Source organism: Vidua macroura, chromosome 1 (assembly GCF_024509145.1).
Source record: "Vidua macroura isolate BioBank_ID:100142 chromosome 1, ASM2450914v1, whole genome shotgun sequence".
NCBI classification, from domain to species: domain Eukaryota; kingdom Metazoa; phylum Chordata; class Aves; order Passeriformes; family Viduidae; genus Vidua; species Vidua macroura.
Window position 1 is genome coordinate 153,799,154 of NC_071571.1, and position 22,827 is coordinate 153,821,980.

The window sequence follows — 22,827 nt, forward strand, 5'->3', positions numbered from 1 at the left end:
CTTCCTGCAGTCTGACTGGAGGTGAGGTGTTGCCATGCCACGCCTCCCCAGCAGCAGGTTTGGCCCTTTCTCAACTGCCCCATGCAAGGGGCACAGGTACAAACCTGCCCTCCACATGTCCCTGACAACCCGGACAACCAAAACTGTCCAATGCCAAGGACACAGAGGCGGGAAAGGGGACTTTGGGGTGAACAGAGAGTGCCAAACAACAAACTGCAATAACATAACCATACATCAACAAAACCTCTCTTAAAATGCACACAATATTCATCCCAACATTGAGAGAGCCAATCATAACATTACCCATCTATAACAAAGCTGTGGTTGCCCCGTCCCTGGCCGTGTCCAAGGCCAGGCTGGGCAGGGCCTGGAGCAGCCCGGGCCAGGGGAAGATGTCCCTGCCCAGGGCAGGGCTGGCACCGGACGGGCTTTAAGGTCGCTCCATCCCAAACCATTGCAGAGCCCCCGGGGCCGGGATGGGGCGGGGCGGGCGCTCGGCAGCGCCACCAGCTCGTGCTGCCGCCTGCTGTCGGCACCCGGAACTGCAGCCGGAGCGCTGATGGCCCGCGCTCGCTGCTGCCCTCCGGTGGACAATTCCCGAAGCACAACTCCAGGCGATGAGCGGGTGAAGCGGGAAAATCCCCGATGTGAAAGAAAAAAGAGTTTCCTGAGCGAAACACCAGGGTGTTTTCATAAATAAATGGGTGGTGCTGCCTCTGTCCCTATTTCTCCATTTTATTTTTCATCCTTTTTCTTTCTGTTTTTCTTTTTTTTTCCTCCTAATGCTTCTTCTGTTGTGTTACCTCAATTCAGGTACTTTGGAACTGGGCCCAAACTGATCTTTCATCCTTTTTTATTGGCACTGAGCAGCCCTCGCCAGCTCCCTCAGCCACTCCTGCTGCTCCAGACTCTTCCCCAGCTCCATCCCTTTGCTCCAGCCCCTCCAGGTCCTTTGTGAGGGCCTGCAGTGAACGAGGTAAAAGGGAGGAACATTTCTCCATCACCTCTCTGAAGATCAAGGTTTGAAAAATCAACCTTTAAGTCGCCTCTAACAAAATCTCCAGGAACGGCTTTATTTTAGGAAATGAGGCACCCTGCAGGAAAGGCATTAAAAGAGCTGCAGCGGATACATCAGACGTGCCAACAGCAAATTTTGGTAAACTTTTGACGCGCCGGGCAAGCAAGGATCAAATTTTTGATACATTTTCTATGCGGCAGGCGAGCACGCGGCAATTTATTGATACATCAGGTGAGGCAGCCAAGGAGTGTTAGGAGGTGGCCGTGACATTGCCACTCCCAAACCCCTCTGTTGGGAAGTGGCCAAGCGGCCCCAGGCGCTGCCCAATCTCTGCTGTCTGTGCTGTCCTGCGCTGTCCTGGCTGCTCTGTCACCCCCCGTGCTGGTCCTGCTGCCCTGGCACCGCTCCCTGGCTGGGCAGCTCTCGGAGGGGCTTCCCCTGGATGGACGCCTTGTCACAGTGACCATGGTGGCCACAGCGGCTGTAATGGCCACAGTGGCCTTGGTCACCTTGATAACCACGGTGGCCATGGTGGCCTCAGTAGTTACAATGACCAAGGTGGCCACCGTGGCCTCTGTAGCCTCATGGGTCACTTTGGCCACAATGGCCATGCTGACCATGGTGGTTCCAATGCCCGGAGTGGCCAGAGTGGTCATAGGGGCCAAAGTAGCCACACTGGCAACAATGGTCATAGTGGCCATGGTGGCAATAATGGACATAGTGGCCACAGTGACCACAGGGGCAACAATGGCTACTGTGGTCACAGTGGCCATAGTAGCCGCACTGACCTCAGTAGTTTAGTGCATCCCAGCACAGTAGCCTTGGTGGTGCATTTTCTCTGGGTCCTGGTGGCCTTTGTGATCACGGTGGCCACAGAGGCCTCCAAGGCTACAGTGACCTTGGTGGCTTCACGGCTCAGAGGTTCCAATGCCCACTGCCATGGCCACGGTAGCCAAGAGAAGTCCTCCAAGATGGGGAAAGTTCCTGAGGAGGCTCCCACCTGTGGGGACAAAGAGAGCGGTCAGGGAGACAATGGGATGAGGGGGTCATAGGGGGAGGGACAGGGGTGACAGGAGGGCCCTGAGGGTGTGAGAGGTCAGAGGGGGCCATAACAAGGTCTCTTTCCCCTGTGCCCAGCCATGGGTGTCCTTGTCCCCCCAACCCCAGCACTGGATGTCCCTGTCCCCCTCACCTGGCACTGAGTGTCCCCATCCCCTGTGCCCAGCTATGGCTGTCCCTGTCCTTGTCCCTTGTCCTGCCTCCCACCCACAGTGGGTGTCCCTGTCCCCTCTGGGCCATGGGTGTCCCCAGCACCGTGTGTCCTCGTCCCCAACCCTCACTGAGTGTCCCCATCTCCCCAGGCTGTTCCCATGATGTCACCTCGCAGCCACTCGCAGTTGTAGTTGCTGGAGTTCCCGGCAGAGCGAAGCTCAATGTTCTTCGTGCTCCCTTCCGTCTTGACATCAATGACCTCGAAGGTCTCGAAGGGTGGGATCAGCACTTCCTTCTGACTTTCATTGTAGGAGAACTTCTGGATGTCCACACCATGGCACGTGTACACCTCAAACATTGTGTCTGCCCCATAATGCTGGGAGACCTCTTTGCTCTGCGACGTCGAAGCGAATTGACCGAAGCGGACTTTCTTGCCAGTGTACACCTCAAAGTGGTAGTTTCTCACCCCCCGGAACACATTCTGACAGTCATTAGGGCGTCTCAGCTTCTGGAGGGCCTGGGTCAGCAGGAAATGCAGCGTTTTGAAGTGGAAGTTGTTCCGGTATTCCTGGCTGGAGCGTCCAGCCTCGCGCACGGCACTGTTGAACTCCCGGTACACGTCGTTCATGGTGTAGGCCATGAGGGCGATGGCCTGGGCTGGGGACAGAGTGGATGAAGAGGAGCCCCGCTTCTGCCACTCGGCCGTGGCCTTCACCCAGACCTGGGCAAAGTTCTTGTTCTCCTGGAACTCAGAGCTGTTGAGGGCCGGCAACGCTGCGGTCATGGCAGGGCCGCAGTTCAGGTACTGGTCATCAAAGGAGTTCTGGGCCATGTCCAGGGGCACCACCTTGATGGCTGCAGTGGCCATGGTCACTGCCAGCAGTGCCAGGGTGTGAGCCAGGGGGGCCATGGAGAAGAGAGTCCACCGTGGGACACTGGGGGACACAGAGGGGACACAGAGGACACACTGGGTGACACTGGGCGGACACTGGGAGACACCAGGGGATGCTGAGGGGACACTGATGGGACACAGGGGATGCTGAGGGACATGGTGGGACATGGGAAGGCTTTCTTGGTGAGGGGCTGGGGAGGGAGAGTGGGGGTGGCCTGGGGAGACTGAGGGGCTGCCCCAACCAGGTGACACCTGGATGTGTCCTGGGACCCTGATCCCAAATCCTGGGCACACCTGGAGCTCCCCCTCAGTGTCCCACAGACTCCCAATTCCATTCCCACAGTCCTATACCCTTCCTCATGGTGTCTTATCAGCCCCCCTGCAGGACCTTGACTCAAATCCTGGGGTCACTCCCTGACCCTCCCCAAGCAACCCCAGTGCCCCCCAGCTCCCCAATTCCACCCCCATAGTTCTCTGTCCCCCCCTCTCCCGGTGTTTCCCCGTGCGTCTGTTACCCCAATCCCTTTCCCAATCCCTTGAACCACTCCCAGTGACCTCGTGCCCTCCAGGATCCTGACACAAGATCTGTGACCCCCCAGTGTTCCCACTATCCCCTTCCCATAACCCCAATCCCACTCCCAGTCCCATGAGATCCCCGGTGAGAACCCCAATCCAGTCCCATGGGCTCCCCCAGTGCCCCCCCAGTGCCTCCCAGTGCTCCACTGCCACACCCACAGTCCTGTGTCTCCCATCACTGCCCCCAGACCACACCAGGATCGCAATGCCAGGCCTGTGACAACCCCAGGGCCTCCCCAGACCACAGTCCCACAGTCCTGTGTTCGCCTCCCAAGGGTCCCCTCAGTCCCCGATACCAAAATCAGCCGGGTTGAACTCCCTGGCAGAACTGGAGGTATCAAAAAGCTGGAATTCCTGATCAGCTTGGACTCACAGCAGATCTCTCCTGGTCCTGCAGCTCACGGGGGACTTTACCACAGGAATTTATCCACCATAATCATAAATATTCATTAAAATGTGTCACTTACCTAGTACAGAAACAGCATTTTCGTAGAAATAATTTGCATGGCTCCACCTCCTCCTGGATGTCCTTTTATGGAACTGGAGAGTCCTAAAAATTGCGTTTCTCAGTGTGGTTTTCACTGAGTGCCCCAATATCCCAGATAACCTCGCCTTGAACTTTCACTTTGGGGAGGCACTGCTCCTTCTGTGTTACAGAACTTGCCAAAAACCCCTCACTGCAGTTCCCATTTATTTCTTTTTCCACAGGTTCCAGCCACCTTTGCTCTGCTGTGTCCACACTTTTACATCCTCTATGGTTTTTATGCTAGTTCATCTTCCAGCCCCATCCAACAACTTCAGGGGAACTGAAACTTTCTATTCTCTCTCTTATTTCTCATCACCCAGGACCCCAATCCCACGATCACACGATCCCACGTCCCCCCAGTGCCTTCCAGTCCCACTCCCCACTGCTCACTGAGTTGCTGCCACACCTCAGATACCAAATGGGGTCCCCTAGCAGATGACATCCCTGTAGGCACCTCGAGCCTGGGCATGATCTCTTGGGGGAGTGCCTGGGTGGCTTCCCTGGCCTTGTTGGTGTGGCAGGAGAAGGTTTGGACTCCAAAAAAGGGATCCACCAACACCAGGAGATACCTGTGCCCATGTTGGTGTGGCAGCTCTGAAAATCCATTTGCCAGTAATCCCCAGCAATGTTTCCTCTTTCAGCGATGCCTGGAGGTGATGGTTTTGAATTCCAAGGGTTCTTTTTTCAAACATATCGGGCATTGCTCTGTAACAGACCTGACAATTTTGTCCTACAGACACTGAGTGTGAAAAACACATTCCCTCTCCTGTGAAAATTTAAGAAGTTTAATAAAGGACAACAGGAGACAAAGACAGCAAAGCAAAGATTTGTCTTGGCACTCAGCAAAGATCACACCATCACCTTCAGGGATAGTCCTTAAATACCTTTTCCTTTACATCAGCCTGTTGCATAGTCATAGACCCTTTTGTGTAATAGCCTTTTTCCACAAACAAGTTTACATCTTCCAAGAATTGTTTAGCATGGCTCCTCCCTGGGTCCACCTTTTTAGAGCATTCCTTGGTTGTGGTTTTAGTGCTTTTTTATCACCTCCAGGTTTTGGGCCTTGGTCCACACTGTCCTCAGACGGTGAGTGCTGATATTTGGCAGATCTGTAGCAGTGTCCTCATCCTGTGTTCACTGGATGTTATCCCATCCAAGCAGGCATTTTAACACAAGCACACTTCTATCAGCTATTTCACTACAATGTCAAAGCTTAATGAACAACAGAAATAAAACCTGTATCTTTATAACAAAGTTACTTAAACGCTACACATATAAAATCCATTTTAATATTTGAGAAACGCCAATATTATAATATGTATCTATAACACCAGGCAACAGAGCATGTGACAGGACACTGGTTTTTGAGGATGTAGGTATTAATAAGATCCCACTGTGTGGCTGCTCTTATAAGTAAAGGCTCATCCCACGGCAGAAGAAGCAGCTCTGGCCTGGGTTATGGCCATAGCAGCAGCAGTGAATTTCCTTCCCCAAGCAGCAGCTCCGACTGTCCTCCTCCGAAGCCAAGAGGGCCAGCAGGTGCCCCAGACCTGTCCTTTTTACCTGCCCAATTCTTGGGGTGCCTCTGCTGCTCAGAGAGAATCTCCCAGATAAGACAAGCACAACCAGATGCCCTCCTCCCCTGAGCTTGGCCACTTCTTTTGTTTTTCCTTCATGCCCAGTCATTAGTGTTTCCTAGCAACTTACGGGAAAAAATTCTGTAAGTAAAAAAAGGAAACAAAAGGGAAGAGACCTGTGAGAAATTACTGCTCCATTTCAAATTTTAAAGGTTTATTAAACCAAAACAACACAACCAAGGGACAGAATAAGGAAAAAGGGACAACGCTGGGAGTGTGGCCTACTGCCAGCGGCTCATCTACAAAATGGCGGCTCTGCCTTTTATACCCCTGGTGTTGCATCAGTCAAATACATATTCGTAAGCACTCATACATATTCAAACATTTTCCTTATCAATCCGTGGCCCCTTCCAAAGTCTGCCAGCTGACTCTTCTTTGCTGTCCAGTGGAGAAGACCTTCCTGCAGTCTGACTGGAGGGGAGGGGTTGCCATAGCCCCCCTCCCCAGTGAGAGCTTCCCCCTTTCCCAACTGCCCCATGCAAGGGGCACAGGTAGACGCCCTCCCTCCACATGTCCCTGACATCAAGGGTTGTCCGATGGCAAGGACACAGAGGGAGGAAAAGGAGATTACAGGGAGAAGAGAGGGTGTCCAAAACCAACGTCACGATAACAAAGTTACGCATCAAAAGAAATTCAAATCTCAGCAAAACTTCCTTTAACACACACACACACACAATATTCATCTCTTAATTGTGAGGGACAATCATTACTCTACCCAGCTATAACACCCACCAACACCCCCAGGTCCTTCTCCAGAGATGCTCCAGCAGGTCCACCCAGCTGGGACGGGCATTGGGAACTGTCCCTCCCCAGGGGCAGGACCTGGCCTTGCCCACTTGAACTTCCCAATTTCCAGCCTTTAAGATCCCCCTGATCTGCAAGATGTGGCAGGATGCTCTGACTGGAATGTGCCCAAGCGAGAGTGCCCCATTTGTGGCTATTGGGGCTGCATTGAGAGGGGTCTTGTGCTGATTTTGGTGCTGAATTGGGCTAAAACCAGCCCAAATCACCAAATTGGCATCTTAGGATGAAGCACCAGGGCTGGGCCTGGCCATCCATCATCTTGCCCTGGGAATGCCCAGTCCCCTCTCAGACAGAGATTCCTCTCCCCTGTTCCTGCTTGGAATGAAATGCAGATGAGGTTCCTCCACTGGGAAGGGGATTCTCCCCAAGGATCCTCCACGAGGCTGAGAGAAAGAGACATTCCCACGAGCGTTGTTGTGGAGAGTGCCATTGAGCCCTGCATAGGAATTGTCACTTTTTGCTGGCTTTGTCAGAATTATTTAATGGAATTATTTATTAGAATGTCTTTGCACAATGGCCTTGGTGGCCACAGTGGACACAGTGGCTGTGGTAGCCATGTGGCTCAGGGAGTCTTGGTGATCATGGTGGCCACAGCCGCCTCAGTGACCACAGTGACCTTGGTGACCTCGGTGGCCTTGTGGTTCAGAGGATCCAGGTGGCCATTGCCAGGGCCGTGGTGGCCAGGAGGAATCCTTGGAGGTGGCAAGGAGCCCTGGGGACACTCCCGCCAGGGGGGCAGAGAGGGCAATCAGTGGGACCATGTGGGGAGTGAGGGAGTCAGGAATGGCCATAATGGGGGGTGAGGGGTGACAGGTGACATGGGGGCCATGAGGTGACATGGGGTCTGGGGGGGGCAAGGGACCAAGGAGGCCAGGGGGTCATGGTGGCTTAGGGGTGACAGGTGTCCGGGCATTCAGGGGGCGCCATGGAGAGTGACAGGGGGTGACAGGGGTTCAGGGAGTGCCATGGAGGGTCTCACCCCCACAGCACTGCCTTTGGTGGGGAGGGACAGGGTCGGTACGGAGGGGGCCCAGTCTCTGTCCTCCCCTGGCAGGGATGTTCCTATCCCTGTCCCCTCCCAGAAGTGAGGATGCCCATCCCTGTGCCCTGTCATGGACGTTCCTGTCTCCGTGCCCACAATGGGTGTCCCCAAACTTGGTGTGCCCAGCATGGAGTGTCCTTCTCCACACAAACACACAGTGGGTGTCCCTGTCCCCCATCTCCCCTGATTGTCAGTGTCCCCTCTGCCTTATCACGGGTGTCCCCATGGCCACAGCGTGTGTCCCCATCGCCCGGGGTGTCCCCTGTGCTGTCACCTCACAGCCACTCGCAGTTGTATTTGCTGAAGGTCCCGGTGGAGCGGAGACTGATCCATGTCCTCTTTCCATCCCAGATGACTTTGGTGACCTTGAAGGTCTCGAAGGGCGGGATCAGCACCTCCTCCTCCCCTGGATACATGGAAAACTGCCGGATGTCCACACCATGGCAGGTGTGAACCTGGAAAACCGCGTCCGTCCCAAAGCGCAGAGCAATCTCTTTGCGCGGCGACGTCGACGTGAATTGACCAAAGCGGACCCTCTGGCCACGCCGCGCCTTGAAATGAACGTCACGCACGCCCCGGAACACGTGGTGACACTGCCGCTTCTGAGCGTGCCTCAGTGCCACCAGGGCCTTGGTCAGCAGGAAATGCAGCGTTTTGAAGTGGAAGTTGTTCCGGTATTCCTGGCGGGAGCGCCCGGCCGCGCGCACGGCCGCGTTGAACTCCTTGTACACGTCCTGCGACGTGTAGGCCATGACAGCGACGGCGTGCCATGGGGACGGCAGAGGGGACACAGGAGAGCCCCGTTTGCGCCACTCAGCATCAGCATGGAACCAGCCCCAGGCAAAGTGAGGATTCTTCTGGTACTCAAAGTTGTAGAGGGCCGGCAACGCCGCGTTCATGGCATGTCCGCAGCCCCGGTACTGGTCATCGAAGGAGTCCCGGGCCATGTCCAGGGGCACCACCTTGATGGCTGTAGTGGCCAAGGTCATTGCCAGCAGAGCCAGGGTGCGAGCCAGGAGGGCCATGGTGGGGAGAGGCCACCACGAGGGACACTGTGGGACAAAGGGGGACACACTGAGGGGACAATTAGGACACACGGGGTACATGGGAAGGGTTCCTCTGTGAGGGAGTGAGGATGGGAACTGGGTCAGCAGGTGGGAGGGGGCAGTTTTGGCTAGAAGCCTCCTTGACACATCCTGGGATGCTGAGCCCAGACCCTGGGGGCATTCCTGGACCCCCTTCAGAACCCCAGGGCAACAATCCCACTCCCATGGTCCCATGTCCGCAACACTTAGTGTCCTCCTGGAACCACAGGAACTTAATTCAATTTCTGGGGTCACTCTCTGTCCCCCCAGCAGTGACCCCCTGACCCCACTGTTGTGTCCCCTCCAGTGTTGTCCCTGTGCCCACCAGCCCCACAACCCCAGTGTCCCTTCCCCCTTAGTGTCACCCCAGCCCCTCTGCAGTTCCCCAGCCCAAACCCTGGGGACAATCCCGGACCTGCCCTGTTTCCCCTCAGTGCCCCACCAGGCCCCATCCCCATCCCAGTCCTGTGTTTACTCTTCCAGTGCCCACCAAGTGCTCCCCAGGAGCTCAATCCTGCTCCCAATCCTCTGCAAACCTCTTGTGACCCAGGACCCTCTGGGACTACACCCAAATTCCTAAAGCCACTCCCTCATCCCCCCCAGTGTCCCCAGGTCCTTCTCCCAAACCCAAACCCCACTCCCAGTCCTGTGTACCCATTTCATGTCACTCCAGGACCCCAATACAAATCCAGAGGTCACCCTCTTCCTCCACTACATCCTTCTTGAGCGTCCCTTGATCCCACTCCAAAATCCCAGTCCCATGTCCCCCCCTCAAATGACCCCAGTGTCCCCCAGCCCCTGATACCGAAATCGGACGCAGTGAACTCCCTGATGGAGCTGGAGGTATCAGAAAGCCGGAATTCTTTATCAGCTCGGAATCACAGCAGATCTCTCCTGGTCCTGCAGGTCAGGGGGGACTTTGCCATGGGGTATTTATCCATGACAGTTATAAATATTAATTAAAAGGGGCTTCTTAGCTAATACAGAGACATCACATTCTCTGGAAATAATTTGCATGACTCCACCTCTTTCTGGAAGTCCTTTTATGGTACTTGGAGGGTCACCCAAAGGGGTTTTTAGGTGTGGTTTCCACCGAGTGCCCCAATATGCCAGGTCACATTTCCTGGAACTTCTGCTTTGTGCAGGCGCTGCTCCTTCTCTGGGTCAGAACTTGCAAAAGACCCTCACTGGAGTTCCCTTTATCTGTTTCTCCAAGAATTCCTTCCACGTTCATCCTGCTTATCCACACTTCGACCTCCTTTTCTTGCTTTTTCTGGTTCTATCCAGCACTGTTAAGAGGTCTGAAACTTTCTATTCCCTCTCTTATTGCTCACCCCCCAGGACCCCAATCCCACTCCCATGGTCCCATGCAAACCTAGGAACTCACTTGATATTTACTTTGAGCATTGCTCATGCCCAAGGAGCCATATGGAAAGAAAGAAGACAATTAACACCTAAGGGATCTCCAATTAAATATAAACAAGAATTATTGTCCCTCCTTGATGCCACCCAACTGCCCAAAGAAGTGGCCATGCTACAATCCAGGGCACACCAGCTTGGAGATTGACAATTCCGCGTGGGAAATAGGTTTGCAATAAAGGTGCACAAGAGCTTCCACAGCAAAGCATCCTGGTGTTAATTCCTGAGGAAGGAATTTCACCCCCCCCAGAAGTGAGGCCTGGATAGAGTTGGGCAGATTGAAAATTGGCTGCTTCTCTAAAAGCCCACAACAAAGAGGGTGGGTGGGTGGGTGAGAGGTAACTCCCAATACCCGGGTCAGGCCCTCCCCAGCTGATGCTGCAATTTGCAAAGGAGAAAAGCACCAGCAAAGCTCTGGGGAATCGATGCCATGGGGACTGGTCTGTGGCCTCAGATCCTCAGTGTCCGTAGGACAAAATTGTCAGGTCTGTTACAGAGCAATGCCCGATATGTTTGAAAAAGAACCCTTGGAATTCAAAACCATCACCTCCAGGCATCGCTGAAAGAGGAAACACTCCTGGGGATTACTGGCAAATGGATTTTCTGAGCTGCCACACCAGGAAGTGTTCAGGTATCTCCTGGTGTTGGTGGATCCCTTTTTTGGGGTCCACACCTTCTCCTGCCACACCAACAAGGCCAGGGAAGCCACCCAGGCACTTCCCCAAGAGATCGTCCCCAGGCTCGAGCTGCCTACAGGGATGTCATCTGCTAGGGGACCCCATTTGGTATCTGAGGTGTGGCAGCAACTCAGTGAGCAGTGGGGAGGGGGACTGGGGGGCCATGGGACCGTGGGATTGGGGTCTCGGGGTTAAGCAATAGGAGAGAGAATAAAGTTTCAGATCTCTTAATGGTGCTGGATAGAACTTAAACATGAACAGGCAAAAGCCAGAAAAGGAGGTCGAAGTGTGGATACACAGGATGAATGTGCCTGGAATCCATGGAGAAACAGATAAAGGGAACTCCAGTGAGGGTCTTTTGCAAGTTCTGGACCAGAGAACTTGAGCACTGCCTGCACAAAGCAGAAGTTCTAGGAAAGGTCATCTGGCATATTGGGGCACTCCCTGAAAACCACACCCAGAAACCCCTTGGGGTGACCCTCCAGTACCATAAAAGGACTTCCAGAAAGAGGCAGAACCATGCCAATTATTTCCAGAGAAAGTGATATATATGTATTAGCTAAGAAGCTCCTTTTAATGAATATTTATAACTGTGGTGGATAAATACCCCAAGGCAAAATCTCCCCTGACCTGCAGGACCAGGAGAGATCTGCTGTGAGTCCGAGCTGATAAAGAATTCTGGCTTTCTGATACCTCCAGCTCCATCAGGGAGTTCACTGCGTCCGATTTCGGTATCAGGGGCTGGGGGACACTGGGGTCATTTGAGGGGGGGACATGGGACTGGGATTTTGGAGTGGGGCCATGGGGGCTCCTGGGGGATGTTGTGGGGACAGGGGATGACTGCCTGATTTGACTTGGAGTCCTGGGGTGACCAAAAAGATCACCGGAGTGGATTTGGGGTCTGAGAGAGGGCTGAGGGGTCAGTGGGGGGGTGAGGGACTGGCTTTAGGGATTTAGTTGAGATTTGTAATCAGCCCGGCATCACAAGAGGTTTGCCGAGGACTGGGAGCAGGATTGAGCTCCTGAGGAGCACTGGGGGGACACTGGAAGGGTAAACACAGGACTGGGATGGGGATGGGGCCGGGTGGGGCACTGAGGGGACATGGGGGAGGTCAGGGATTGTCCCCAGGGTTTGGGCTGGGGAATTGCAGAGGGGCTGGGGTGACACTAAGGAGGAAAGGGACAATGAACTGGGAGTAGGTTTGTGGGGTTGGTGGGCACAGGGACAACACTGGAGGGGACACAACAGTGGGGTCCAGGGTGGGCATTGTGGGATTGGGACTGGGGTCATGAGGGGCACTGCTGGGGGGACAGAGAGTGAATCCAGAATCTGAATTAAGTTCCTGGGGTTCCAGGAGGACACTAAGCGTTGAGGACATTGGGCCATAGGAGTGGCATTGTTGTCCTGGGGTTCTGAGGGGAGTCCAGGAATGCCCCCAGGGTCTGGGCTCAGCATCCCAGGATGTGTCCTGGGGTCTTCAATGCGAAACTGCCCCCTGTCCTCCCAGCTGACCCCAGTTCCCTTCTCCAGCCCCTCACAGAGGAACCCTTCCCATGTACTCCCATGTGCCCTAATTGTCCCCTCAGTGTGTCCCCCTTTGTCCCACAGTGTCCCTCGTGGTGGCCCCTCCCCACCATGGCCCTCCTGGCTCGCACCCTGGCTCTGCTGGCAATGACCTTGGCCACTACAGCCATCAAGGTGGTGCCCCTGGACATGGCCCGGGACTCCTTCGATGACCAGTACCGGGGCTGCGGACATGCCATGAGCGCGGCGTTGCTGGCCCTCTACAACTTTGAGTACCAGAAGAATCCTCACTTTGCCTGGGGCTGGTTCCATGCTGATGCTGAGTGGCGCAAGCGGGGCTCTCCTGTGTCCCCTCTGCCGTCCCCATGGCACGCCGTCGCTGTCATGGCCTACACAATGAAGTACCTATACAAGGAGTTCAACACGGCCGTGCGTGCGGCCGGACATTCCCGCCAGGAATACCGGAACAACTTCCACTTCAAAACGCTGCATTTCCTGCTGACCGACGCCCTGGGGGCGCTGAGGAATGCTCATCAAGCACAGTGTCACCACGTGTTCCGGGGCGTGCGTGACGTTCATTTCAAGGCGCGGCGTGGCCAGAGGGTCCGCTTTGGTCAATTCACGTCGACGTCGCTGAGCAAAGAGATCGCCCAGAAATATGGAACAGACACGATTTTCCAGGTTCACACGTGCCACGGTGTGGACATCCAGGCTTTTTCCTATGATCCCAGCAACCGTGAGGTGCTGATCCCGCCATACGAAATCTTCAAGGTCACGCAAGTCACCTGGAATGGGAAGAGGACACGGATCAGTCTCCGCTCCACCGGGACCTTTAGCAAATACAACTGCGAGTGGCTGTGAGGTGACAGCACAGGGGACAGCCTGGGGTGATGGGGACACCAACTGTGGCCATAGGGACACCCATGATAAGGCAGAGGAGACATTGAGACTCACTGGGGATAGGGGACAGTACTATCCACTGTGTGGGGGGGACAAGGACACCTGCAGTTGGGGACGAGGACAGGGACACCCAGTGCTGGGGACATCCACAGTGGACAGAGCACACCCAGGACAGGGAACAGGGAATAGGGACACTCACTGAGAGTTTGGGGACAGGGACAACCCATGCTGTGGAGACCAAGACTGGGGACACCAATTGTGGGCACGGGGACAGGAACGCTCATGACAGGGCACAGGGATGGGGACCCCCACTTCTGAGAGGGAAGACGGAGAGGGACACCCCTGCCAGGGGACAACAGGGACAGGGACAGAGACAGGGGTGTCCCCATACCAACCCTGTCCCTCCCCACCAAAGGCAGTGCTCTGGGGACAGGACCTGTGTGCTGAACGCGGGTGGGCCATGGCACTCCCCGAACCCCTGACACCCCCTGTCACCCCCCATGGCAACCCTGGACTCCCCCTAACCCCTGTCCCCACCATGACACCACTGACCTCCCTAGCCCCCTGCACCCCCATACCCCTGCCGACAGCCTGCCACCTCTCACCTCATGGCCCCCCATTATGGCTGTGACCGACCCCCTCACTCCCCATATGATCCCCCTGCCCCCCCTCTTTGTCCCCCAGGTGGGAGCATGCCCAGGGTCCCCTTCCACTTCAGAGGACTCCTCCTGGCCACCACAACCCTGGCAGTGGTGGACAAAATCCTCTGAGCCACGAGGCCACCAAGGTCACTGAATTCACTGTGGTCACTGTGGTCACTGTGGCAGCTCTGGCCACCATGTTCACCAAGACTCGCTGAGCCACACGGCTTCCACAGCTACTGAGGCCACTATGCCCACCAAGGCCATTGTGCAAAGACATTCTATTAAATAATTCTATCCAAATAATTCCATTAAATAATTCTCATAAAGCTGGTGAAAAGAGACAATTCTTCAGCGGGGCTCGATGGCACTCCCCACACCAACTCTTGTGGGAATGTCTCTTTCACTCAAACTTGAGGAGGATCCTTGGAGAGCATCCCCTTCCCAAAGGAGGAACCTCACACGCATTTCATTCCAAGCAGGAACAGGGGAGAGGAATCTCTGCCTGAGAGGGGACTGGGCATTCCCAGGGCAAGATGATGGACAGCCAGGCCCAGCTCTGGTGCTTCATCCTAAGATGTCAATTCGGGGTTGGTGATTTGGGCTGGTTTTTGCCCAATTCAGCACCAAAATCAGCACAAGACCCCTCTCAATGCAGCCCCAATAGCCACAAATGGGGCACTCTCGCTTGGGCACATTCCAGTCAGAGCATCCTGCCACATCTTGCAGATCAGGGGGATCTTAAAGGCTGGAAATTTGGAGGTTCAAGAGGGCAAGGGCAGTTCCTGCCCCTGGGGAGGGACAGTTCCCAATGCCAGTCCAGGCTCGGGAGACTGGCTGGAGCATCTCTGGAGAAGAACCTGGGGTTGGTAAAGGGTGACCAGTGGAGCTGGCCATGTTGCCCGGGGCCAGGAGGGATCCAGGGGGAACTGGGAAGAGCAGGGCCAGGAGGTCAGAGAGCGGTCGTGCCCCTCTGGCCTGCCCAGGGAGGCACACTGGGAGTGTTGTGTCCAGCTCTGTCCAGTGCCATGTCCAGCTCTGTCCAGGGCCATGTCCACTTCCGGGCAGCTCTGGACGCAGTCCTGGTCTCAGGGATGGCGCTGCCTGAGCTGGGAGGTTGGGCCAGGTGCCCACTCTGGGTCCTTCCAGCCTGACCCATTCTGGGATTTGGGGATTCTGGCAGTTGTGCTTCGGGAATTGTCCACCGGAGGGCAGCAGCGAGCGCGGGCCATCAGCGCTCCGGCTGCAGTTCCGGGTGCCGACAGCAGGCGGCAGCACGAGCTGGTGGCGCTGCCGAGCGCCCGCCCCGCCCCATCCCGGCCCCGGGGGCTCTGCAATGGTTTGGGATGGAGCGACCTTAAAGCCCGTCCGGTGCCAGCCCTGCCCTGGGCAGGGACATCTTCCCCTGGCCCGGGCTGCTCCAGGCCCTGCCCAGCCTGGCCTGGAACCCTTCCATGCGTGGGGCAGCCACAGCTTTGTTATAGATGGGTAATGTGATGATTGGCTCTCACAATTAAGTGAGGAATATTGTGTGCATGCTAAGAGAAGTTTTAGTGATTTATTGTTGTTGTTTGTTGTTTGGACACCCTCTGTTCTTCCCATTGCCCTCTTTCCCCCCGTCTGTATTGTTGCCATTGGACAGTTTTGGTTGTCCAGGTTGTCAGGGACATGTGGAGGGCGGGCGTGTACCTGTGCCCCTTGCGTGGGGCAGTTGGGAAAGGGCAAACCCTGTTGCTGTTCCCCTCCAGTCAGACTGCAGGAAGGTCTTCACCACTGGACAGCAAGGAAGAGTCAACTGGCAGACTTTGGGAGGGGCAAGGCATTTATGAGGAATTTTTTTAATATGTATGACTGCTTATAAATATGTATTTGGCTGATGCAACACCAGGGGTATAAAAGATGGAGCCACCATTTTGTAGCTTAGACTCTGGCTGCAACTAAACATGCCGCTTAGGATTCAAGTGGAAGAACATTTTTGCTATCAAACCTTTGAGTAAAAAAATCCTCCTTGCCAGAGGTTTACTTGCACAGAGGAGAAAGGAGAGCCCTGTGATTTTATTCGTGAACAAAGGGAGCGGCCATAGGGAATTTCCCCATGGGGTGTCTCAAATTGCTGGACAATGCAACCTCCTTTTCATCCCAATTTCCCGGCCGTATCTCCCACTCCCTTTCCCCATTGGCTGAGCTGCCTGGAACGTGCGGACTTCCCAACCCACCGACTGCACGTCCCCCTTGCTGTGCACCCTGCCCTTCTATAACACAGACCTATGGCCATTAAAATGGGCTTTAACTCCATCCTGGGCATGGAAAATAATATTCATAAGCCTGTTAAGTCCCGTTCTTCTTAAAGTTCAGGAATCTGGCAGGACCTTGGCTCAACATCAGTCCGTCTCCATGAGGAACATTTTCTGAAACTGATAATTTCCCCGGTCACTTCCTTATCCAGAAGTCCCAAGCCCTATCCATCACCAGAGTCACACAATTTGTTTGCAAAGACACTTTCCTCTTTTTCCTTTCAAGGCTGAATTAATTGTGGTGTGGAAATAGAGTTTGGTTTTGTTTATGTCTTGAATATGTGGGAATTCACAAGATTTGGGCAAGAATGCAAATAAATGAATCTCCAAAGCAGTCAGGGAAAAGTTGGGGGGTGGGGAGTAGGTAGGATTTTCTTTTTCTCTTCTCTTCCTCTTCTCTTTCCCCTTTTTTTCCCCCAGGGAAAATGGCAGTGGTGGCCTTGGTAGCCTTGGTTGATTCTTTTCTCTGGGGGTCATGGTGGCCTTAGTGATCGTGGAGGCCACGGTGACCTTTGTTGCCTCATGGCTCAGATGATCCTGGTGGCCACTGCCAGGGCTGTAGTGGCCAGGAGGAGCCCTCTGAGGTGGGAGGGGGTGCTGGGGATGCTCCCACCTGGGGGGAAAAAGAGGGGAATGGAGGTGAGGGGGTTGAGATGGGGGGGTCAGAGAGGGGTCAGGGATTACAGGGGTACAGAGAGGACCATGAGTGGGGTTCAGGTGGGATGGATGACCATGGGGGTGAGGATCAGGGGGGTCAGGAGGGCCAAGGGGGGTGTCAGGAGTTCGGAGGTGGCCATAACACGGGGTGAGATGAGATGGGGGCCATGGGTGGCAGGAGGGTTGGAGGTGACTGGTGGCCGGGGTGAAGGAGGGAGACTGGTGGACAGGGGGGCCATGGGGGCTTTAGGGATGATGGGGTGTCAGGGGGGTCATGGTGGGCTTTAGGGCTGACAGTGGTCAGGGGGTGCCCTGAGGGGTGTCAGGGGGGTGCGAGAGGTTCGGGGGGGTCAGGATGGTCTCAGTCCACCCACACTGAGCAGACAGAGCCGGTCCCCACAGAGCTGCTCTACAGAGGGGAGGGACAGAGTCAGCACAGGAGGGTTCCCATCTCTGTCCCTTTCCCCATCCCTGTCCCTGACCTCCCCTGGCAGGGACGTCCCTGTGCCCTCCCAGCTGTTGGGAGTTCCCATCCCTGTGCCTTGTCATGGGTTTCTCTGTCCCTGTCCCACATCACCTGTGGGTGTCACTGTCCCCCGTGCCTAATCATGGGTGTCCCCATGCCCACAGTGGGTGTCCCTGTCCTCCAGGTTATCCCCATGATGTCACCTCGCAGCCACTCGCAGCTGTATCTGCTGAAGGTCCCGCTGGAGCGCAGCTGGATCAACGCCCTGTCCCCTTCCTGGGTGACACTGGTGACCTCAAAGGTCTCGAAGGGCGGGATCAGCACCTCCTCCTCACTAGGATTGGAGGAGAACTCCCGGATGTCCACGCCCTGACACGTCTGCACCTGGAACGTCGTGTCTGTCCCAAATTGCTGAGCGATCTGTTTGCGCGGCGACGTCGACGTGAATCGACCGAAGCGGACGGTGTCGCCGCGCCGCGCCTCGAACCGGACCCCGCGCACGCCCCCGGTACACGTAGTGACACCGCGGTCCCCGAGCGTCCCTCAGCGTCGCCAGGGCGTCGGTCAGCAGGAAATGCAGCGTTTTGAAGTGGAAGTTGTCCCGGTATTCCCGCCGGGAGCGCCCGGCCACGCGCACGGCGTCGTTGAACTCCTTGTGAATGTCCTTCATGGTGTAGGTCATGAGGGCGATGGCCTGCTCTGGGGACAGAGGGGTCACCGGGGGCCCCCGCCTCCACCACTTGGCCGCGGCCTTCACCCAGACCCAGGCGAACCGAGGGTTCTGCTGGAACTCAACGCGGTTGAGGGCCGGCAACAACTCGGTCATGGCGCGTCGGCAGCCGGGGGTACTGGTCATCGAAGGAGTCCCGGGCCATGTCCAGGGGCACCACCTTGATGGCTGCGGTGGCCACGGTCATGGCCAGCAGTGCCAGGGTCCAAACCAGGGATCCAGAGAGGGGAGAGGCCACGGGGAGCAGCGTGAGACACTGGGGGGACACACTGGCAAACTGAGGGGACACTGTGGGACACGGGGAACACTGAGGAACACGGCAGAGCACTGATGGGACACTGAGAGAATGCTGAGGGGACATGGGGGAACACGGAAGGACATGGGGGAACACTGAGGGACATAGGGGGACACTGAGGAACACGGCAGAGCACTGATGGGACACTGAGAGAATGCTGAGGGGACATGGGGGAACACGGAAGGACATGGGGGAACACTGAGGGACATGGGGGGACACTGAGGGACATGGGGGGACACCGTGGGACACAGAGAAGATCTGTCCATCAGGGGCTGGGGAAGGAGGGTGCGGTCAGCCTGGGGAGGAGGGGGGGCAGGCTTGGCCAGGAGACCCCTGTACACATCCTGGGACCCTGATCCCAAATCCTGGGGTGACTCCTGGATGCCCCGGTGCCCTCCAGTCCCCCCAGGGACCGCAATCCCACTCCCACAGCTTTGTGTCATTCCCCTGGCATCTACTCAGCCCCCTCAGGACCTCAACCTAAATCTGAGGTCACTCCCTGACCCCCCAGTGTCCCTCTCAGCCCACCCCCAGACCCCAATCCCACTCCCAGCCTGGTCTCCCTTTTGGGGTTGTTGGAAATGATACACCCCAGGACCCCAACCCAAATGCAGGGATCACCCCTTGCCCCCTGCAGTGTCCCCCAGCTCTCCCATGGCCCCAGTCACACTCCCAGCTCCCCCCTGCTGCCCCCCAGAGCCCAGTGAACCCCAGTCCCATGTCCCCCACTGTACCCCAGGTTGCCCCAGGACACCAATCCCACGTCACATTCTCCCGCAGGGTCCCCCCCCAGTTCCTCCCAGGGCCCCAATCCCGATGTCATGGTGGCATTGGGATTGTCCCCCCACAGGTGTCCCCCTGGAACCCCCCCAGCCCCTGATACCGAAATCGGCCGGAGTGAACTCCCTGATGGAACTGGAGGAATCAGAAAACCGGAATTCTTGATCAGCTTGGGCTCACAGCAGATCTCTCCTGGTCCTGCATGACAGGGGGGACTTTGCCACACAGAATCTATCCATCCTGATTATACATATTCATTAAAATGGGCTTCCTAGCTAATACAAAACCACCACTTTTCCCGTAAATAATCAGCATAGCTCTGCCTCTTTTAGGAAATAATTTTTATTGTCCTGGAGAGTGATAAAAATGGGGTTTCTGGGGGTCATTTTAACTGAGCGTTCCAATAGATCAGATGACCTTGCCTTAAACTTTCACTTTGGCCAGGCGCTGCTCCTTTTGCGTTAAAGACCTTGTCAAAATCCCCACTGGAGTTCCCCTTTATCTCTTTCTCCACTGCTTTGAGCCACGTTTATTGTCCTGTGTAAATACTTCTACATCCTTTTATTATTTTTGCCTGTCAGACTTTAAGCACTACCCAGCACCTTCAGCATGTGGGGAAAAGCCTCACCACGAAAAGCCAAGTGTTCACAAAGTGGTCTTGCAACTTGATTTGGATAAAGGGACAGAGTTTCCACAGCCACCGTGGGGTTTCTCTCACGAGGTTTCGGAGGGCGCAGCCTCCTTTTATCCCAATCTCCTGGCCGCACGCTGCTCTCTTCCTTTCCCCACTGGCTGAGGTAGCGGGAAGGTGCTGCCTTCCCAAACCACCTACCCCACATCCCCTGTGAAACCGTCATTTCCCCCCAAAGTTCAGAAATTCGGGCTGTCCGGGTTATGGAATAGACTTTGTGGGGACCCATTTCCCACATTACCCTTATATTCTGGAGTTCAAATGTTCTCATCAAGCCACCAGGGTTCTGTGACAAACTTCACGTCCGTAGAGCCATCCATCCCCATTTTGAAGACACTGACAGCCATTTCTCCTGAAAAACAACCTAAACCACTGGGTAGTTTTTCAAAGACATCACAACTCATCCTTCCTAAAAAATCCTTCCCTGTGACAGCGGTGATGCCCTGGCACAGGTTGCCCAGAGAAAGCTGTGTCTGCCCCATCCCTGGCCGTGTCCAAGGCCCAGCTGGGCAGGGCCTGGAGCAGCCCGGGCCAGGGGAAGATGTCCCTGCCCAGGGCAGGGCTGGCACCGGACGGGCTTTAAGGTCGCTCCATCCCAAACCATTGCAGAGCCCCCGGGGCCGGGATGGGGCGGGGCGGGCGCTCGGCAGCGCCACCAGCTCGTGCTGCCGCCTGCTGTCGGCACCCGGAACTGCAGCCGGAGCGCCGATCGCCCGCGCTCGCTGCTGCCCTCCGGTGGACAATTCCCGAAGCACAACTGCCAGAATCCCCAAATCCCAGATCGGGTCAGGCTGGAAGGACCCAGAGTGGGCACCTGGCCCAACCTCCCAGCTCAGGCAGCGCCATCCCTGAGACCAGCACTGCGTCCAGAGCAGCCCAGAACTGGACATGGCACTGGACAGAGCTGGACATGGCCCTGGACAGAGCTGGACATGGCCCTGGACAGAACTGGACCTGGCCCTGGACAGAACTGGACATGGCACTGGACAGAAGTGGACATGGCCCTAGACAGAACTGGACATGGCACTGGACAGAGCTGGACATGGCCCTGGACAGAGCTGGACATGGCCCTGGACAGAACTGGACATGGCACTGGACAGAACTGGACATGGCCCTGGACAGAGCTGGACATGGCACTGGACAGAACTGGACATGGCCCTGGACAGAACTGGACATGGCACTGGACAGAACTGGACATGGCCCTGGACAGAGCTGGACATGGCACTGGACAGAGATGGACACGGCACTGGACAGAGCTGGACACAACACTCCCAGTGTGCCTCCCTGGGCAGGCCAGAGGGGCACGATCACTCCCTGACCTCCTGGCCCTGCTCTTCCCAATGCCCCCTGGATCCCTCCGGGCCCCAGGCCACACGGCCAGCTCCACTGGTCACCCTTTACCAACCCCAGGTGCTTCTCCAGGGCTGCTCCAGCAGGTCCCCCCAGCCTGGAAGGGCATGGCACTGGTGCTGAATTGGGCTAAAACCAGCCCAAATCACCAACTCCAAATTGACAACTGAGGATGAAGCACCAGAGCTGGGCCTGGCCGTCCATCATCTGACCCTGGGAATGTCCAGTCCCCTTTCAGACAGAGGTTCCTCTCCCCTATTCCTGCTTGAAATGAAATGTGTGTAAGTTTCCTCTCTTGGGAAGGGGATGCTCTCCAAGGATCCTCCACAAGTTAAGAGAAAGAGATGTTCCCACGAGTGATGGTGTGGAGAGTGACATGGGGCCCTGGTTAAGAACTGTCACTTTTTGCTGGCTTTGTCAGAATTATGTAATGGAATTGTTTTGATAGAATTATTTAATGGAGTTGTTTTGATAGAATAATTTAATAGACTTGATTTGACAGAATAATTTAATAGAATTGCTTTGCACAATGGCCTTGTTGGCCACAGCACCTCACGGTTGCTCAGATTGAAGGAAAATGCCTGGATGTCCACGCCGTGGCACGTGTGAACCTCGAATATCGTGTCTGTTCCGTATTGCGGGGTCATCTCTTTGCGCAGCAACATCGATGTGCATTGACCGAACACACCGTGTCTGGAACCGGACGTCACGCACGCCCCGGAACACGTGGTGACACATCGTTTTCTGAGCGTGCCTCAGTGCCACCAGGGCCTTGGTCAGCAGGAAATGCAGCGTTTTGAAGTGGAAGTTGTTCCGGTATTCCTGGCGGGAGCGCCCGGCCGCGCGCACGGCCACGTTGAACTCCTTGTAAATGTCCGTCGTCGTGTAGGCCATGAGAGCGATGGCGTGCCGTGGGGACACCAGAGGGGACACAGGAGAGCCCCGCTTGTGCCACTCAGCCTCGGCCTTTGCCCAGACCTGGGCAAACAGAAGGTTCTGGCGGAACTCAAAGCAGTTGAGGGCTGGCAGTGCCGCGGTCGTGGCATGTCTGCAGCCCCCGTACTGGTCATCGAAGGAGTCCCGGGCCATGCCCAGGGGCACCACCTTGATGGCCACAGTGGCCACAGTCATTGCCAGCAGTGCCAGGGTGTGAGACAGAGGGGCCATGGCAGAGAGGGGCCACCACGAGCACTGTGGGACACTGAGGGGACAAAGGGGGACCCACTGAAGGGACACTGAGGACACATGAGCTTACATGGGAAGGGTTCCTCCATGAGGGGATCAGCACGGCCCCCGAGCTCCAACCATAAGAACTTTAGAACAGTAGCCATTTATTCTCATCTCCTAGGAGGCCTTGGGCATGATCCTTTTGTTCTCCTATGCAGTGAGTCTCTTTGTCAGTGACATGATTGCATTTGGTAAGTTTTTGTTGATTGTGATCTGTACTCCATGTATTTTACCCTATATTTAGCACATGACCAGTAGCAGTCTTAATAAGATAATAGCCTTGCAGATGGGGACTGCTTTAACATCAAAGTACACAAACCTTTTTCCATAAAAACCAAAAAAAGGGGGAGATGTGGAAGACCAGACCGCTACAGTCGCTGAAC

At 55.7% G+C, this 22,827-nt stretch overlaps 5 protein-coding genes across 5 annotated transcripts; 1 reads left to right on the top strand and 4 right to left on the bottom strand.

The window, feature by feature from the left end:
- Window positions 1-1,924: 1,924 nt before the first annotated feature.
- Window positions 1,925-4,121, bottom strand: LOC128808030 (NAD(P)(+)--arginine ADP-ribosyltransferase 2-like). The gene is made up of 3 exons (XM_053978799.1): window positions 3,995-4,121; window positions 2,399-3,165; window positions 1,925-2,018 (listed from the first exon to the last, which is right to left on the bottom strand). Exons 2-3 carry the CDS (start codon window positions 3,138-3,140, stop codon window positions 1,927-1,929), a joined length of 834 nt encoding a protein of 277 aa, XP_053834774.1. The 5' UTR covers window positions 3,141-3,165; window positions 3,995-4,121; the 3' UTR covers window positions 1,925-1,926.
- A 3,186-nt stretch (window positions 4,122-7,307) lies between these two features.
- LOC128808049 (NAD(P)(+)--arginine ADP-ribosyltransferase 2-like) lies at window positions 7,308-8,732 on the bottom strand. Its single transcript, XM_053978837.1, has 2 exons — window positions 7,985-8,732; window positions 7,308-7,396 (listed from the first exon to the last, which is right to left on the bottom strand). The coding sequence occupies exons 1-2, from the start codon at window positions 8,730-8,732 to the stop codon at window positions 7,308-7,310; spliced, it is 837 nt and encodes a 278-aa protein (XP_053834812.1).
- Window positions 8,733-12,524: 3,792 nt separating this feature from the next.
- LOC128808057 (NAD(P)(+)--arginine ADP-ribosyltransferase 2-like) lies at window positions 12,525-13,274 on the top strand. The gene has a single exon (XM_053978848.1). It carries the CDS (start codon window positions 12,525-12,527, stop codon window positions 13,272-13,274), a length of 750 nt encoding a protein of 249 aa, XP_053834823.1.
- A 3,501-nt stretch (window positions 13,275-16,775) lies between these two features.
- On the bottom strand, window positions 16,776-20,033 carry LOC128810916 (NAD(P)(+)--arginine ADP-ribosyltransferase 2-like). The gene is given in 5 exon segments (XM_053984119.1): window positions 16,776-16,861; window positions 17,575-17,875; window positions 17,877-18,215; window positions 18,217-18,389; window positions 20,009-20,033. Coding segments are annotated over 5 exon segments (924 nt in total).
- Window positions 20,034-20,124: 91 nt separating this feature from the next.
- LOC128810982 (NAD(P)(+)--arginine ADP-ribosyltransferase 2-like) lies at window positions 20,125-22,384 on the bottom strand. The gene is given in 3 exon segments (XM_053984246.1): window positions 20,125-20,219; window positions 21,774-21,904; window positions 21,906-22,384. Coding segments are annotated over 3 exon segments (705 nt in total).
- Window positions 22,385-22,827: the final 443 nt, after the last annotated feature.

What these genes read in the sequence shown, in the direction of transcription:
- LOC128808030 (XM_053978799.1), bottom strand. Translation starts at nt 3,140, where the DNA reads ATGGCCCCCCTGGCTCACACCCTGGCACTGCTGGCAGTGACCATGGCC. An exon ending in CAACTGCGAGTGGCTGCGAG is followed by an intron (nt 2,019 to 2,398) that starts GTGACATCATGG and finishes TTGTCCCCACAG; the next exon opens with GTGGGAGCCTCCTCAGGAAC.
- LOC128808057 (XM_053978848.1), top strand. Translation starts at nt 12,525, where the DNA reads ATGGCCCTCCTGGCTCGCACCCTGGCTCTGCTGGCAATGACCTTGGCC.
- LOC128808049 (XM_053978837.1), bottom strand. Translation starts at nt 8,732, where the DNA reads ATGGCCCTCCTGGCTCGCACCCTGGCTCTGCTGGCAATGACCTTGGCC. An exon ending in ATACAACTGCGAGTGGCTGT is followed by an intron (nt 7,397 to 7,984) that starts GAGGTGACAGCA and finishes CTCTCTGCCCCC; the next exon opens with CTGGCGGGAGTGTCCCCAGG.